Source organism: Microtus oregoni, unplaced genomic scaffold (genome assembly GCF_018167655.1).
Source record: "Microtus oregoni isolate MIOR12 unplaced genomic scaffold, Mior012 000046F_ref0000063, whole genome shotgun sequence".
Taxonomy (NCBI): domain Eukaryota; kingdom Metazoa; phylum Chordata; class Mammalia; order Rodentia; family Cricetidae; genus Microtus; species Microtus oregoni.
This window is the reverse complement of record NW_024543220.1, coordinates 10648184-10662039: the sequence shown is the minus strand read 5'-3', so window position 1 is coordinate 10662039 and position 13856 is coordinate 10648184. Positions and strand designations below refer to the sequence as shown.

Genomic DNA, 13856 nt, shown 5'->3' with positions numbered 1-13856 from the left:
TCCGGTGATTCAGACGCTGGTGGATTACCTGTCCTCCTTTGTTTGATGAAGAACAGTGTTTTCCAGACACACATTTGTTCATGGACTGTGGCTTTCACGGGGATTCAAAAGGGTTCATCTCCTGGTGTCCGGAAACTCAATAGTTCCCGATAATTTCTTATTATTTGGCAGATAAGTTATGCTGGGATGATTTTCGGGAGTCGGTTCGGATGAGGAAAATGGGGGTTTCTAGAGCCTCAAATTTTGTGCAGGAGTAGGTGAGCATTTGGGATGAGGATTGGAATCCTAGAAGAGGCTACATTTGAGTGAAATCCCGAGGATAAATAATTATCCCAGTGAGGGAAAAGGAATCCAGAAGATGGAATTTACTTCACCGGGCCAATGAATATTGTAGGGAGAAAATTGTGGAGAATCTAAGGTGGGCACGTGTGCACAGGAAATGACAGATAAGCCTGGTACACAAAGTGCCGCAGCATCTGGACCCAAAGCCTCAGGAGTGGAGCAGCGGTGGCCACTCGGGAGGGCAGAAGGATGAGACGGGACTGGGGGACACCCACGAGGCAATGATGAAAGCACACTCTAGTGACGGCACTAGACATGGAGACAGGTACAGGTTTGACAGTGACAGACGCAAGGCCTGCTGTAACTCCAGCACTGAAGGTGGACGCAAGGGGGTCAGGAGTTCAAAGCCAGCCTCTGCTACAGGAGAGCCAATCTTTAAAGGAAAGATGGGGGAGCTAGCTGTCCCTGTGTGGGAGAGGAGTTGGTGTGCCCTGACTCCCAGTTTCTGGCTTGGGCAACTTGGGTTGGTCACAAGAATGCAGAGGAGGGCCCAGGGGATAGCTTGGGAAATGGCTGAGTCAGGTTTGATAGGCCTTGAGTGAAATGCCTGAGGCCAGCTGGACAGGGTGCACTAGGGCTGAGGTCTGGGTTGGAGGGAAGGGGGCTGAGGGTTGGCTAGCTTCCTACAAGAGGAGTAAGGAGGAGAAAAGAGAAAGGCAAACAGAATAGCAGGATGTCTAGAAGAGAGATTGTGGCAACAAAGTAAACCAGGGTTTAGAGAGGGGTGATCTAAGGCCACGTCTGTGAACGCTATCATGCTGGCTAGGACATCCCTGGCAGCCTTACAGACAGCAGCTGCAGCTCGTAAGCACAGGGATGGAGTGAAGCAGGGAAATGAGGCCAGATGTATGCCTGAAGTTCAAAATGCTTGTTTGGAAAAGGAGAGGGAGCAGAGAGGATATCTATTTGGGAGTTAAAACCTAGACAGACAGCTTGATCATCTTTAGATGAAGGAAAGACGTTATAGGAGAGATGGGAGTGGCTGAAAAAGCCAAATATCTGGGAGACCCACACCGCAGGTTTCCAGACGCAGCCGAGTGCCTCTGTCCATGGTGCCTCCCCTCCAGCTGAGGAGGTTGTGTTGAGAAGGGAAGCCCCGGATTGGAGGGCGTGGCAAACGAGGGCCTCCTTTTAAACTACAACAGCATAAACAGTGGCGGCATCACCAGGAACCACTGTGGACGTCCGGCGGTGCCTCCCGAGGGCGGAGTGGTCCAGATCAGCATAGTGCAGACTCTGAAGGAGGTAGAGGGGGAAGGCAGATGGTCTCTGCAATTTGAACCCTTAGTTTGGAATCAACCCTTCGCCCCCGTGTGCAGCGGAGACTGTGTAGCAAGTCTGGGCTCTAACCTCCTGCTTAAACCTCCAGAGTCCTGGGATTCCATGGCTGCTCAACTGCAACCTAGCTAGGCTTCTTTTTTTTTAGTTTTTCGAGACAGGGTTTCTCTGTGGCTTTGGAGCCTGTCCTGGCACTAGCTCTTGTAGACCAGGCTGGCCTCGAACTCACAGAGACCCGCCTGCCTCTGCCTCCCGAGTGCTGGGATTAAAGGTGTGCACCACCACCGCCCGGCTCTAGGCTTCTTTTTTTTTTTTTTTTTTTTTTTTTTTTTTACCCCCTTTCCTCCAGGATTCTGGCCTGCTGCGTTCCTATCCCCAGGCCCTTACCGGCTCCTGCTCCACATGGCCTGAGATCTTGGACTCCTGCTCTAAAGGCCGCTGCGGCTCAGCATTTGTGACTGGAGCTGAGTGGGAGGGAGGGACACAGTTGAAGGGTAAAGAGAAAATGACCAACTTTGTCTGCTCCCGGCAAGGACTCAGACTCAAAAATTCAGGGTTAGGGATTGTTCGGGTAGGAGAGGGGGAAATGGGGTGCAGTTAATCTCACCAAATGTGGGGAATGGTCGAGGCAAGGGCGGGGGCGGGGACGAGTGCCTGTAAGGAAGTCCTTGGAGAATTACCAATCTCACCCTACTGGTTCCCCGGCCGCAGGCGGCGCCAATGAGAACTTTACAAACTGCAGTTTCCGACCAGCAAAACAATTTAGGCTCCTCCGGAACCTGGTCCCGCCCACTCGCTGGGTTTTCGGCCCTTCTAGTTTGGTTCCCGTAGCCTGGGCCGTCTACTCCAGCCTGTAACCTAGCACCCAAGGGCTGAGCCTCTCGCTTTCTTCAAACCACCGCCAAGCCTCCCGATACTTCTTGTTCTTTGCTTAGGTTAGGGTTCTCTCTCACTTCTTTCTGTCCCCCCACCCCCGCCCTGACTGGTCACACCCTATATTAAGCCAGGCTCCGCCTCCAGTGCTCACCTGCGCCGCCACCAGACCAAGCCCGAGACACCCAGTCCCAGCACCAGCCCAACGCCCAGCAGAGCAATCAGGACCTTGGGATACCCGGAACCTGGGGAGATGCGCGAGGCAGGGAGGGATGCCGAGGTCAGGGGTACGATCACGGGGTCCTGCTAGCTCTCCCGCTCTACAAGACTCCCCCCCACACACACACATTTGGTGCAGGCTGTGTGTCCAAACTAAGTGCCCCTCGGCATCTGGTCCTCGACCTACCGTGGGTAGATTCTGAAGTCTTGCAGTCTGCTTTGTCCCCTAACACTTGAAGCACCGTGCGGCTCTCATTCTCTTGGCGCCCTTTGCAGAAAAAGGTGCCAGAATCCCCGGCGCTCAGCAGGAGCTCCAGCCGCTTGATACCAGTGTCCAGGGACCGCAGGCGGCCAGAGAAGTGTGCGTACACATTTGGGGACGAGGCCCACAGGATCGGACGGCGCCCTTTGGACAGGCCCTTGCACGCAGGGAAACTAGGCGCCCAAGCCCAGCGGGTGGGATCTGAGACCCCTATGCAGGAGAGATTCACCCGGTCCCCAGGGCTGCCCTCCAGAGAAACTAGGGAAGGTGAGGGAAGTGGATGGTTAGGGCTAGTTTACTAGGCTAGATCTCTCTCTGCCTCTGTCTGTCTTTCTCCCCTTCCCCTCCCTCCACTCCACACCTCCTTTCTGCCCTTCCACCATTCTGGATCTTATACACAGCCCCCTCCACAGGCAACCCTAGCCTGTCTCAGTCTTTCCCGGCCCATCACAGCTCCCCAGGGATGGCCTACCCTCGGGATCCCCCTGGACCTTTGAGAGCAACAGAGGCAGCAGCAGAAGAACCAGGGCCATGGCTAGGATGTGGTAGGCAGAGGCGGGAGTGAATCAGCAGGGAGACCGGAGAGGGAAGCAGAGGGGCAGGGATAGGGCTACTGCGAGCAAGGGGCTCAGATAAGAGCGAGCAGGAGGCCGCCAATTCCTGGATCCCTCGAGGAATTCTCACAAACCAACTAGTAGTCTTAAATCTTTCAAAACTCTTTAAAATTTGTGCTCGGGACCTTTTGCATACGCTTTACGCTTTTTTTTTTTTTTGCAAACTAGCATGACCCCAAAGTCTGAGGCTCAGCTTCCTGAGTTCAAATCCTGATTTTGCCACACAGTAGCTGGGTGACGTGAACAGGTCACCTCATCAGGAAAATGGAGATGAAAGCATGCGAGAACCAAATAAATACATGGAGGACGCCCGAAACAACAGATGACACACGGGGATGCTCAGGGCATGACATTATTATTACATCTGCTCTTATCTTAGCTCCTATCTCACCTCTGGGTGCCCACAGTGTTCCTCCCTACCCAAGGTGCTCCTCCCAAACCCAGGGGTGTGAGAGCATTCTTACCATATTCCTGTGGTCCTTCAGGATCCACAGCCTCAACCCCCCCCCTCCGCTTGCTTCTATGACATCACAGAAACCCTCCATGATGTCACAAGCCTTTATCCGGGGGCTGAGCATCAGTTGGAAGCGGGATGGGGAATGAATCTACATAAATCCTGTCCGTTTCATCAGTTTCTACTTGCATGTTCCTGATCAATGCCCCCCACCCCCAGGGACTCAAGTTGACGATCAGCTCCGGCGACAACCCACTGCCCACTTCCTAGGAACCCCGGCAGAAGCTGGCACTGAGGCTGTTTAAGTCACAGAAGCTTTTCTGATGCTTCTTCAGAGCAGTGGGGCCCTCCGTGGGTGGTCCTAAAACCAAGATCCAAAATGGAGTTGGCCACTAGTGACACCTGTCCTCTCTCCCATCCCCCTCCCTCATCTCCCCTCCCTACCCAGGCTTGCTTGGACCCTCCCTACCTCTGGTCTTTCTTTCTGGCGAGCTGGGTACAAACAGGGAGGGAGGTACCACAGAGGGCAGAGGCCTGGGAGGGGCCTTTGGGATTATAAATTCCGAAAAGGCTGCTCAACTCTCAGAACTGGATCCCCGAGAATCCACTGACAGCTTCTGGGGCTGTGGACATTCTCAGCACCCTCACCATGAAACACCTGCTGCTGGTCACCCTGTCTGCCCTGTTCTGCTGCTGGGTCTCAGGTGAGTGCCAGGGGCCCCGGGCCCCACCCCAACCCTACCTGGCTTAGTCTCCCCAGCGCCTCTAGGACCAGATGTCTGAGTAGGATGGGCTCCTTGCTTCTTTGCTTTTCCTTTCTTTCCTCCTTTTTCTCCATTTCTTTACTTGTTTCTCTTTTGTCAGAGTCATGTGTTGTTAGAGCCCACTTAGCAGCAGGAACTCCATTTGTCCCTAGTCTGCCACTCTGCCCTGGGCTGCTACCCACAATTTCCTGAGACTGAGCTGCAACCCCCAGTCCCTTTATGCAGATGTCTAGAATAAGACCACACCACCTCCTTCTGACTGGTGGACCCAGAGCCAGCCACCAGCCCTCAGAACTCCCTAATAGGCTAATAGGCTGAAAAACGTCCCACTGTGGACAGTCCCCCAACTGTTTCTCCCCTTCTCTTCCCCCCTCCCCCCGTTACACTGTGATTGGATGGGACTGTCTCTGTGTTTTTTTTCCCTTTGAAACTGACTGCTGCTCCCTGCTCTCAGGGTTGCGGTCTGGATCTTGAAACCTGGAGCTTCTCTGATGTATCAGGGTTTTGTTTTGTTTTTGTTTTTCAACTTTTGGCTTGCTGGAACCCTGTCTTTGTGGTGGGTTATTCTCGGACCCTAACATTGTAGCCAAAGCTGATCTTCCTGTCTCTACCTCCTAAATCAATGCTGGGGTCACACAAACGTCACAGCTGGCTCTTGATCCGTTATTAAGGAGCCAGCTCTTCATTGCCATCTTCTCCTAGACCCATCTTCTCCTGGTTCACTCTTCCTACCTGCCATGGCACTGGGTCTCTTATTTCCCACTCCAGTGTGCCCCCTTCCTGGACACTCTCTGGCCAGCCCTATTCCAACACGTAGATCCCCAGGATCCAGGATACCAGCCTTCACTCCCCTTCTGCACTGAGCGGTGTTTTTATAGAAACCCCAGGATCCCACCCCACTCATTCCTCACTGACATACGTGACAATGGCTCTCTTCGCTTGTTCCTTCCTGCCTTACATTCCTGCGTCCCCACCAGGGATGCAAAGCCTTCTGGGTGGTTCCAGTAACTGCATACAGCCTTCTCAAGAATCAGAAACACTCCCTGAGCTTTCTAGAGAAGATGCCAGAACACTTACCCCTAAAGTGAGCTGGGTTTGCTGGAGGCACACTAGGCTCCTCCATCCGAGCTGACCATTCTGTCATGGAACTTTGCGTGCTCAATCCTGAAGTTGACCAACGCAGGAACCTTGACATGCCACCCTCTGCCCCCCACTCTACATCTTTGTCAGGAGATAAGATGATCCAGTGATACGCCTCGCAGATACCATCCCTCCTTCTGTAGGATGACAGCCAGAACAGTCGTAGATAGGATTCCTTCAGGACTGATGCGCCCCAAGCTCTTGGCAGAGGTCCAGCCAATCTAAAGCTGGTCACAGGTGGCTTTCTTACAGCCTCAGTTCCACACCATCTCTGAGGGCACTGCTGACTCCCACCCCTTGTGATTTCTTCTTTCTACCTCAAGTCGCATCCCCTAACCTCTTCTCAGTTGCCAAACTTTCCCCGTATCCCAGGCATCCCCAGTCCCGAGTTTTTGTTAGTACAATTCTTGACTCATCCCAAACAGGCTGGGTGGAGGAAGGTATTTAGGGTGTGTGGTTTCCACACAGAGAACAAACGCCTCCGCACAACGCCCACTTGGCGCTCACCTGCTCTGTCCCTGTGAACAATGCAGGTCAGAGACACCGGCTGCTCACTGGGCAGTCCTCCACCCTCACCCCTAACTCATCCCCAGGTGAGGTGGCTGAGACAGCCCATCACCTCAGCCTGACTTCTTATCTCCCCAGCTGACACTAGATGTCACTCCTGCTACAAGGTCCCCGTGCTGGGCTGTGTGGATCGCCAGTCCTGTCGTCTGGAGCCAGGCCAAAAATGCCTGACGACAAACGTGTACCTTGGTAATGTCCCCTTTCCTGGGAGGGAGGGACCAAGTGGGAGATACGAGCTGGGACTGAAGCCCATGCAGGGCTAGGACTGGGAGTTTACAGCAGGGACAGGATGTGGCCAAGGAAGAGTATGTGCCAGACTCTGACCTGTGTCTACAGACACTGTGTTTGTGAACGCCTGTGACCTGTGTCTACAGACACTGTGTTTGTGAACGCTTGTGACCTGTGTCTACACTGTGTTTGTGAACGCTTGTGCCGGCCCCATGACATGGGTGCTGGTGCTGGAGGCAGGGTTGTGGCTCACACTCGGGATGAGTAGAATGAAGAGAGAAAAGGGTGGAGCGGAGCAGCTTTGTGAGGAAGAGCAGCCCGTGGACACAGGCAAGCCAGTGCCTACTTCTGACGCCGCTTCTGTTGGCTCCCACCTCTAGGAAAGATGTGGGTTTTCTCTAACCTGCGCTGTGGCACACCGGAGGAGCCCTGTCGAGAGGCTTTCAACCAAACCAACCACAAGCTGGGCCTGAACTACAACACCACCTGCTGTGACCAGGACAACTGCAACAGCCCGGCTCCGAGGCCCACACCTGCGCTGGCCTTGGTCACCCTCGCCTCCGTGGCCGGCCTTGGCCTCTGGCTGTTACACTGAGAGTCACTCCACGGCTGCTCGCTTCCCATCTGTCAGCTGAGTCTTTCTCCCCGTGCCCTTAGAACTCCAGCTCTCCAGAATGTTCTCCCGACCCCTGGCTCCTTTCTTCTGAAGATCATTCCCCTATTGTCCCATTTATTCCATGGGACCGTGCCTAGAGTGGTCTTTCCAGCCGCTCGTCTCAGCTGGCATCCTCCGTTTTATACCAAGTCCTTCCCCACTTCCTTGGAGACCCCTCTGTCTCCTTCATGGGCCACTGAAAGGGCCCCCTACCTGGATGCACACCGGTGTGACCCTGGGATGAGCTCCGGAAGTGCTACCGTCTTGTCTCCAGTGAGTGATCCCAAAGGACCCGCTAACCTCGCTGCATGGGGTTGATTCATCCAAACCTCTGCTCATCACGGTCCATCTTGAGAAATAAATGTGGGTGTCTGGTAAAGTGCGTGTTTATTGTCAGAGGATGGACAGGCTCATGGGGCGTGGCGGCTTTCCTTTGTGAGCTCAACAACTGCGCAGTAGAGGCAGAAGAATCAGGAGTTCAGGACCCTCCTTGGTTAAATAGCAAGTTCAAGGCCAGTATGAGCCGCTTTGATCCTGTCTCAAAAAGCAAGAGGCAAGCGTGGCTCTACACCCTTTTAACCCCAGCACTTGAGAGGCGAAGATCTCTGAGTCTGAGGCCTGTCTGACCTCTACATAGCAAGTTCCAAAAAGGATGAGAGAGAGAGAGAGAGAGAGAGAGAGAGAGAGAGAGTTGTGGTGGTGGTGTAGGGCCCCTCTCCCTGGAAATTTCACTCCCAGCCCCACCCTTCGTTCTCCAGGGAGTTTCCCCACAAGGCCGGACTGACCAATGGAAGAGCAGGTTTTTCAAACCTTCCTCCTTTCCGGTACCGAGGGTGACACACTGGCGCTAGTGTTTGGAGAAACAACCCTTATCCTAAATTTAGACTACACCCTGCCAAGAAGCAGGTGCAGCCTAGCTTGAGGGCGCCCCAGAAAGGGCAGGAAAGGTGTTTACAGACAGAGAACTGGCTCTTGCTCCCGTCTAACTGGGTTATTCAGGCGCTTTCCTTTCCCAGGTCAAACAGTCCTGCTGGGAGCCGCGTGGAGAAGGATGGACGGGAAAGCAACCTGGACAGCCTGTCATGGCGTCCTGGTAACCCTCCACTCAGCCCAAGGCCCTTCCACTCGGTGACCCCTACGGTGAAGGAAGAGTCTCCCTGGCCTGGTGGCAGGTGCCAGGAGGCGCTGAGGACAGATGTTCTATTGTTTTGAGGGGTGTCATTGGATAGGGACTGCTGATGGGTCCACTGATAGACATTAGTGGGAACAGTAGAAATCAGCTAACCCACATACTATCCCTTCAGCCTTTTCAACAGAAGATACATAGATGCTGGGAGCAGTGGCGCACACCTTTAATCCCAGTACTCAGGAGACACAGGCAGGTGGATCTGTGAGTTCGAGGCCAGCCTGGTCTACAGAGTGAGTTCCAGGACAGCCAGGGCTACACAAAGAAACCTTGTCATCAACACAAACAAACAAAAAAATGGGTAGAGTTTACTAGTCAGCTCTAGATTAGTCCACACATTTTAAAGGCGCATAAAGAGGTGCTTATCTTCTCACCTTAGGCGTTCAGCCCCCTCAGTCCTGTCCCTAATCTCAATCCCACTATCCGCTCTACAGCCCTGGCAAGAGCCAGACTAGGGTGGTGACAGCTGCAGCCAGGACGCAGAGAGGGGTCACGGAGCTCGCCACGGCGCCGTTGCACAGGTCTCCGAAGCAGCAGTTTTTGTGGGTTGTGAAGGTCACGCCGCCCACTGACTCTATGTCCACTTGATTGCAGTGGTGGGTGGCCACACAGGCTGGGTGGTGCTGACTCAAGACCATGGAGGCTGAGAGAAAGAACGACACTGGGGTGTTGAACTCCTGACTGCAGGATCTGCCTTCCGCGGGAGAGCAGATGCAATTTCCAGGGACTTAAAGGGATGCTCTGTCCCTTCAGAAAACACCTGTCTCAAACCAGGGCGTTGGGGCCAACAGGCCTACCTAGGACAGTAATGCTATGGTGTTCCAAGAACCCAGGCTCACCCCGCCTCAGCCTCAACATGGGAAAATTGCTGCTGAACACAAAAGGGACAGTCTGTAAAACAATGTGTCATTGTGAACAAAGCAAATACAACTAAAGTCAGGCATAGTGATGCATGCCTGTAACACAGGAGGCTGAGGCAGGAGGATTGCCAGGAGTTCAAGACCAACACATTGAGTTGAAGGTAACTCTGGGCTATAAATTGAGACCCTGTCCCAACAAAAGAGCAGAGGTGGGAATGTAGCTCACTTAGTAAAGTGCTTGCCTAGGGTACAAAAGTCCTGGATTTGATCTGTGGTACCAACATAAGCAGGAATGGGTGGCACTCGCTGCGTACAGAAAGGACCAGAAGTTCAAGGTCATCCTTGGATTTGGCAAGTTCAAAGCCACCCTGGGACATAAAAGATTGTATCCTAAAAATAATTTAAAAATATAGAGCTGGAGAGAACCCAGTGACTGAGAGCATTGCCACCCTTGCAGAAGACCTGAGTTCTCATATCTGGCCTCTGAGAATGCCCACACGCATGTGACATACACTCAGACAGACACACTCAAACATAAAATAAATCTTTTAATAATAATAAATTGGGGCTGGGGGAATGGCTCAGTGGTTAAGGGCACTGGCTGCTCTTCCAGAGGAGTCTGTTCAGCTCCCAGGACCCAGTGTGGCTCACAATCACCTATAATTCCAGTTCCAGAGAATTTCACCCCCTCTTCTGTCCTCCAAAGGCATGAGGTACATGCAGAAAATACTCACGCATATGAAATGAAATTTAAAAATCTAAAAAATAAAATCATTGTAAGTAAGGCGTGGTGGCTCATAACTTGCATTTATCCTCAGCACTTGGGAAGTAGAAGCAGGCAGATGTTTGTGAGTTCAAGTCTAGCAAGGTCTATGTAGTGAGTTCCAGGTCAGCCGAGACTACAGATTCTGTCTCCAACCAACCAAGCAACCAATCAACCCCCAACCAACCAACAAATCAACCGACCAGCCAAGCAACCAACCAACCAGCCAAGCAACCAACTAACCAAGCAACCAATCAACCAGCCAAGCAACCAACCAACCAACCAGCCAACCAACCAACCAACCAACCAGCCAAGCAACCAATCAACCAGTGAAGCAACCAACCAACCAGCCAAGCAACCAACCAACCAGTGAAGCAACCAACCAACCAGCCAAGCAACCAACCAACCAGCCAAGCAACCAACCAACTAAGCAAAAATACAAACCAAACAAACAAAATAACTACTTTAAAATGAATAACAAGTCAATGGGGTATTCTGTTTGAGCTTGGCCCACTGAATCTAAGTCTAGGTTAATTGGTATCGTTACTGTCGTTTTCTGACTTTGGCAATGATATAGAATGCTAGCATTTGAAGAAGCTGGCTAGAAACAGGAGCTCTGCATTTCCTTTGTAATTTTCTGTTAAACCAAATGATTGCAAAATAAAATATTATGCGGGCACGCACACACGCACACACTCACGTATGCACGCACTCACTCATGTATGCGCGCATGGACGTATGTCCCTCCCCAGCTCTTAGCCAGTCCCTGACAAAGTTCGGAGTTTGGCTTAACATTTTGACTCTGGTCTTGGGAGACAGTTTCTTCCCTCGTAAGGACCTGTGAGGTTCTTCATGGAGAGTACGGGGAAAGCCGAAGGCAGATGGGCTGCTCAAGGCACAGTGCCAGGAGCCAGTAGGGTTAGACTGCCCTGCCACAACAGAGGCGCCATCTGCCCAGAGCCAGACCGAATTTGGAAGGGTGGTAGCCCGCAGGACTGAAGAGAGGGCTGGTTGGAAGCAGAGGGAAGTTGGGGGAGGGGGGTGAGAAAGGACTCACGTTGCTTGACTTGTCCAGGGTTGGGTTGGGGTTTGCGGTCCAGGAAGCCGCAGCGCTCACCCTCACCACAGGTGATCACGGTCTGCTTGCAGGAGCTGCTGGGGCCTCCACTGCAGTCATAGCACCGTGTGCGGTGTCCTGGCAGGAAAGAAGAGGTACATGACCAGGTCCTTAGAGGAGCCCTGGCAGAGAGAAGGACAGGCCTGTGCCAGGGGCTTATGAGCTTCTTCCTTACCCAAGGCAATGCCTAGCAGGGTGCAGAGTAGGATCCCGACCAACTGGGGGTTCATCATGTCTGCTTATGCCAGTAGCGCCTCTCCCTCCCGCCCACCCCCCCTCAGGCTCTACTCTGCCCGCCTTATATCCCCCTTGCCTTGAACTTTATAGGGCAATAAAAAGCAAGGAAAGAGTCTCCCCCAGCAGACACCAGGGCCCCAATGGGGACAGGGAGGGGCCCCACGGGTGACTCTGAGCAGCGTCTTCTGAAGCCCCAAAGGCTTCCTTTCTCAGCAGCAGATCTAGGGAAGACCCTCCCCGCAAAGGGGGGTCCCTAAGGCCCTTTCATACCCCGCCCAAGGGTCTTACCCTTTTAATGCCGTATCTGGAGGGTTTGGTTTTGTTCATCCACGTTCCAGATGGGTTGCAGAAGTAGGTTATAAAAACCCAGCCATCTTTGATTATAACCAGCGCTAAATGGATTCTCAAAAATGTAAAACAATGCCGTTCTCTCTGTGCGGTCAGAGGCTAATTATTGTTTTTCACAAAACTATGCTTCCTAACATATAATACGCTTGTTTTTATTTGTTAAATGAATCAAACTATACCTGACTATTTATGTAGCTAGCTGATTGCTGTTGTTTTGGGGACAGGACTGGCTTTGAACTTCTGGTCCTCCTGCCTCAGCGTCTCAAGGGCTGGGATCACAGGCGTGAATCACTATGCCTGGCTCCAATACCAATTTTAAATGCCATATTTATTTTATTGTCTTAAGTTATATATATTTACTGAGCATGTTTGTGTGTGTGTGCGCGTGCACACACATTTGCTGGTGGAGGCAGATTTTTACCCATAACCCAGGCTAGCCTGAAGCTCAGCATGTAGTCCAGGCTAACCTCAAACTTGAGGCAATCCTCTTGTCTCAAGTGTGCTGGGATCACTGGCATGTGCTGTCACTTCTGGCTTCTTGTTTTAATTCTTTTTTATTATTTTTTTTAAGATTTACTTTATGTGAGCGAATGCTTTGCCTACATGTAGATATGAGCCCTGCATGCATGCTTGGTGCCAGTGGAGGCCAGAAGAGGGCATCCAATCCCTGGACCTGGAGCTACAGGCTGTGAGCCATCATGTGGTGCTGGGACTAGAACCTGGGTCCTCTGCGAGAGCAGCAATGCTCTAAACTGTTGAGCCATCTCTCCAGCCTTCTTGATTTCCTTAACAAAAATGTATTCAGGGCTGGAGAGATCACTCAGTGGATATCGGCTGTCTTTCAGCTCAGCTTCTTTTCCCTGTGCCCACAAGGAACAGCAGTAACCACAGCTTCAGGGGCCCCAGTGCCCTCTCTGGCCTCTGGGCTCCCGCCCTTGCCTGCATATATGCATACCCAGACACATACACGCATACATTGGCCTGCATGTATGCATACACAGACACACACACAGACACACATACATTGGCCTGCATATATGCATACACAGACATGCATACATTGGCCTGCATATATGCATACCCAGACACACATACACACATACATTGGCCTGCTTATATGCATACCCAGACACATACACGCATACATTGGCCTGCATATATGCATACACAGACACACACACACATACATTGTTAAACATAGCCAGATGTGGTAGTGCAGGCCCAGAGACAGATGGACCTGTGTGAGTTTAAGGCCAATCTGGTTTACAAATCAAGTTTCAGACCACTCAAAAAAACAAAAATAAAAAAATTAATTAACTAAATTTATTATTTGTGTGTCCCGCTGAGCGCAGGTTTGTGTGCTTGGTCTTCTCTCTCCACCCTCATGTGGTTCCAGGGCTCTCCCTGCGCCCTGGGCTCACACAGCAAACACTCCTGCCTCCTGAACCAGCTCACCAGCCCACTGTAGCTTCTGATATTGTAAATATTGGTGGAATTCGTGTGAGGGAAAGATCTCTGGGGCCTTCGGTCCTTTCCAGGGTATAAAGAGGTGTGGAGATGTCTACCACCCTCTTCCTCACCATAGCCCTGGGGTGAAGTGTTCTTTTGTTGGTACAGGAATTGGAATCCAGGGCTGCCCAGTGGTATAAGCCCTCCAAGGCTGCAAGTAAATACTACAACCCCTGTCCCCACCCAGTCTCCCTAAGGGTCCATTCTCCCAAACTGGAAACCTAACCCATCTTCTTTTTCTCAGAGGAATGACTTATATCCTTCTAGCCCAGCTCCTGATTAATTCTTTTCTGCAAGGTAGTAAAGTCAGGAGGACTAATTACGGGGGTAGCAATGTCGAAGCTTGGTGGGGGGGTGAATCAAAGGGATGTGAGGTGGGGCAGGGCCTCTCGCAGCTGGGCTTTGTGGGTGGGGTGGGGTGTGGGAATGGGTGGGTGGGC

General features: G+C 52.2%; 7 protein-coding genes across 11 annotated transcripts in view; 5 read left to right on the top strand and 2 right to left on the bottom strand.

Annotated features, from left to right (window-relative positions):
* LOC121435313 (H-2 class I histocompatibility antigen, Q10 alpha chain-like) overlaps positions 1 to 13856 on the top strand; it is a 731224-nt gene that overhangs the window by 463972 nt on the left and 253396 nt on the right. The window lies entirely within an intron of this gene.
* The window catches only part of LOC121435272 (H-2 class I histocompatibility antigen, Q10 alpha chain-like), a 708503-nt gene that overhangs the window by 464296 nt on the left and 230351 nt on the right, over positions 1 to 13856 (top strand). The gene's annotated exons all lie outside the window — the stretch shown is intronic.
* Positions 1 to 13856, top strand: part of LOC121435270 (H-2 class I histocompatibility antigen, Q10 alpha chain-like) — an 808095-nt gene that overhangs the window by 589546 nt on the left and 204693 nt on the right. The gene's annotated exons all lie outside the window — the stretch shown is intronic.
* The window catches only part of LOC121435275 (H-2 class I histocompatibility antigen, Q10 alpha chain-like), a 703994-nt gene that overhangs the window by 485445 nt on the left and 204693 nt on the right, over positions 1 to 13856 (top strand). The gene's annotated exons all lie outside the window — the stretch shown is intronic.
* On the bottom strand, positions 1474 to 3508 carry Mpig6b (megakaryocyte and platelet inhibitory receptor G6b). 5 transcript variants are annotated; one of them, XM_041634561.1, is made up of 6 exons: positions 3447 to 3508; positions 2900 to 3232; positions 2648 to 2738; positions 2228 to 2274; positions 2008 to 2084; positions 1474 to 1578 (listed from the first exon to the last, which is right to left on the bottom strand). In XM_041634561.1, exons 1-6 carry the CDS (start codon positions 3505 to 3507, stop codon positions 1474 to 1476), a joined length of 714 nt encoding a protein of 237 aa, XP_041490495.1. In that variant the 5' UTR covers position 3508. The 5 variants fall into 5 exon arrangements, with proteins under 5 accessions (XP_041490495.1, XP_041490496.1, XP_041490497.1 ...); XM_041634562.1 differs by lacking the exon at positions 2228 to 2274 and having other exon boundaries at positions 2008 to 2107; XM_041634563.1 differs by lacking the exons at positions 2228 to 2274; positions 2648 to 2738 and having other exon boundaries at positions 2837 to 3232.
* Ly6g6c (lymphocyte antigen 6 family member G6C) lies at positions 4692 to 7734 on the top strand. Its single transcript, XM_041634582.1, has 3 exons — positions 4692 to 4746; positions 6592 to 6702; positions 7122 to 7734. Exons 1-3 carry the CDS (start codon positions 4692 to 4694, stop codon positions 7334 to 7336), a joined length of 381 nt encoding a protein of 126 aa, XP_041490516.1. The 3' UTR covers positions 7337 to 7734.
* On the bottom strand, positions 8979 to 11552 carry Ly6g6d (lymphocyte antigen 6 family member G6D). Its single transcript, XM_041634577.1, has 3 exons — positions 11498 to 11552; positions 11263 to 11400; positions 8979 to 9225 (listed from the first exon to the last, which is right to left on the bottom strand). Exons 1-3 carry the CDS (start codon positions 11550 to 11552, stop codon positions 9011 to 9013), a joined length of 408 nt encoding a protein of 135 aa, XP_041490511.1. The 3' UTR covers positions 8979 to 9010.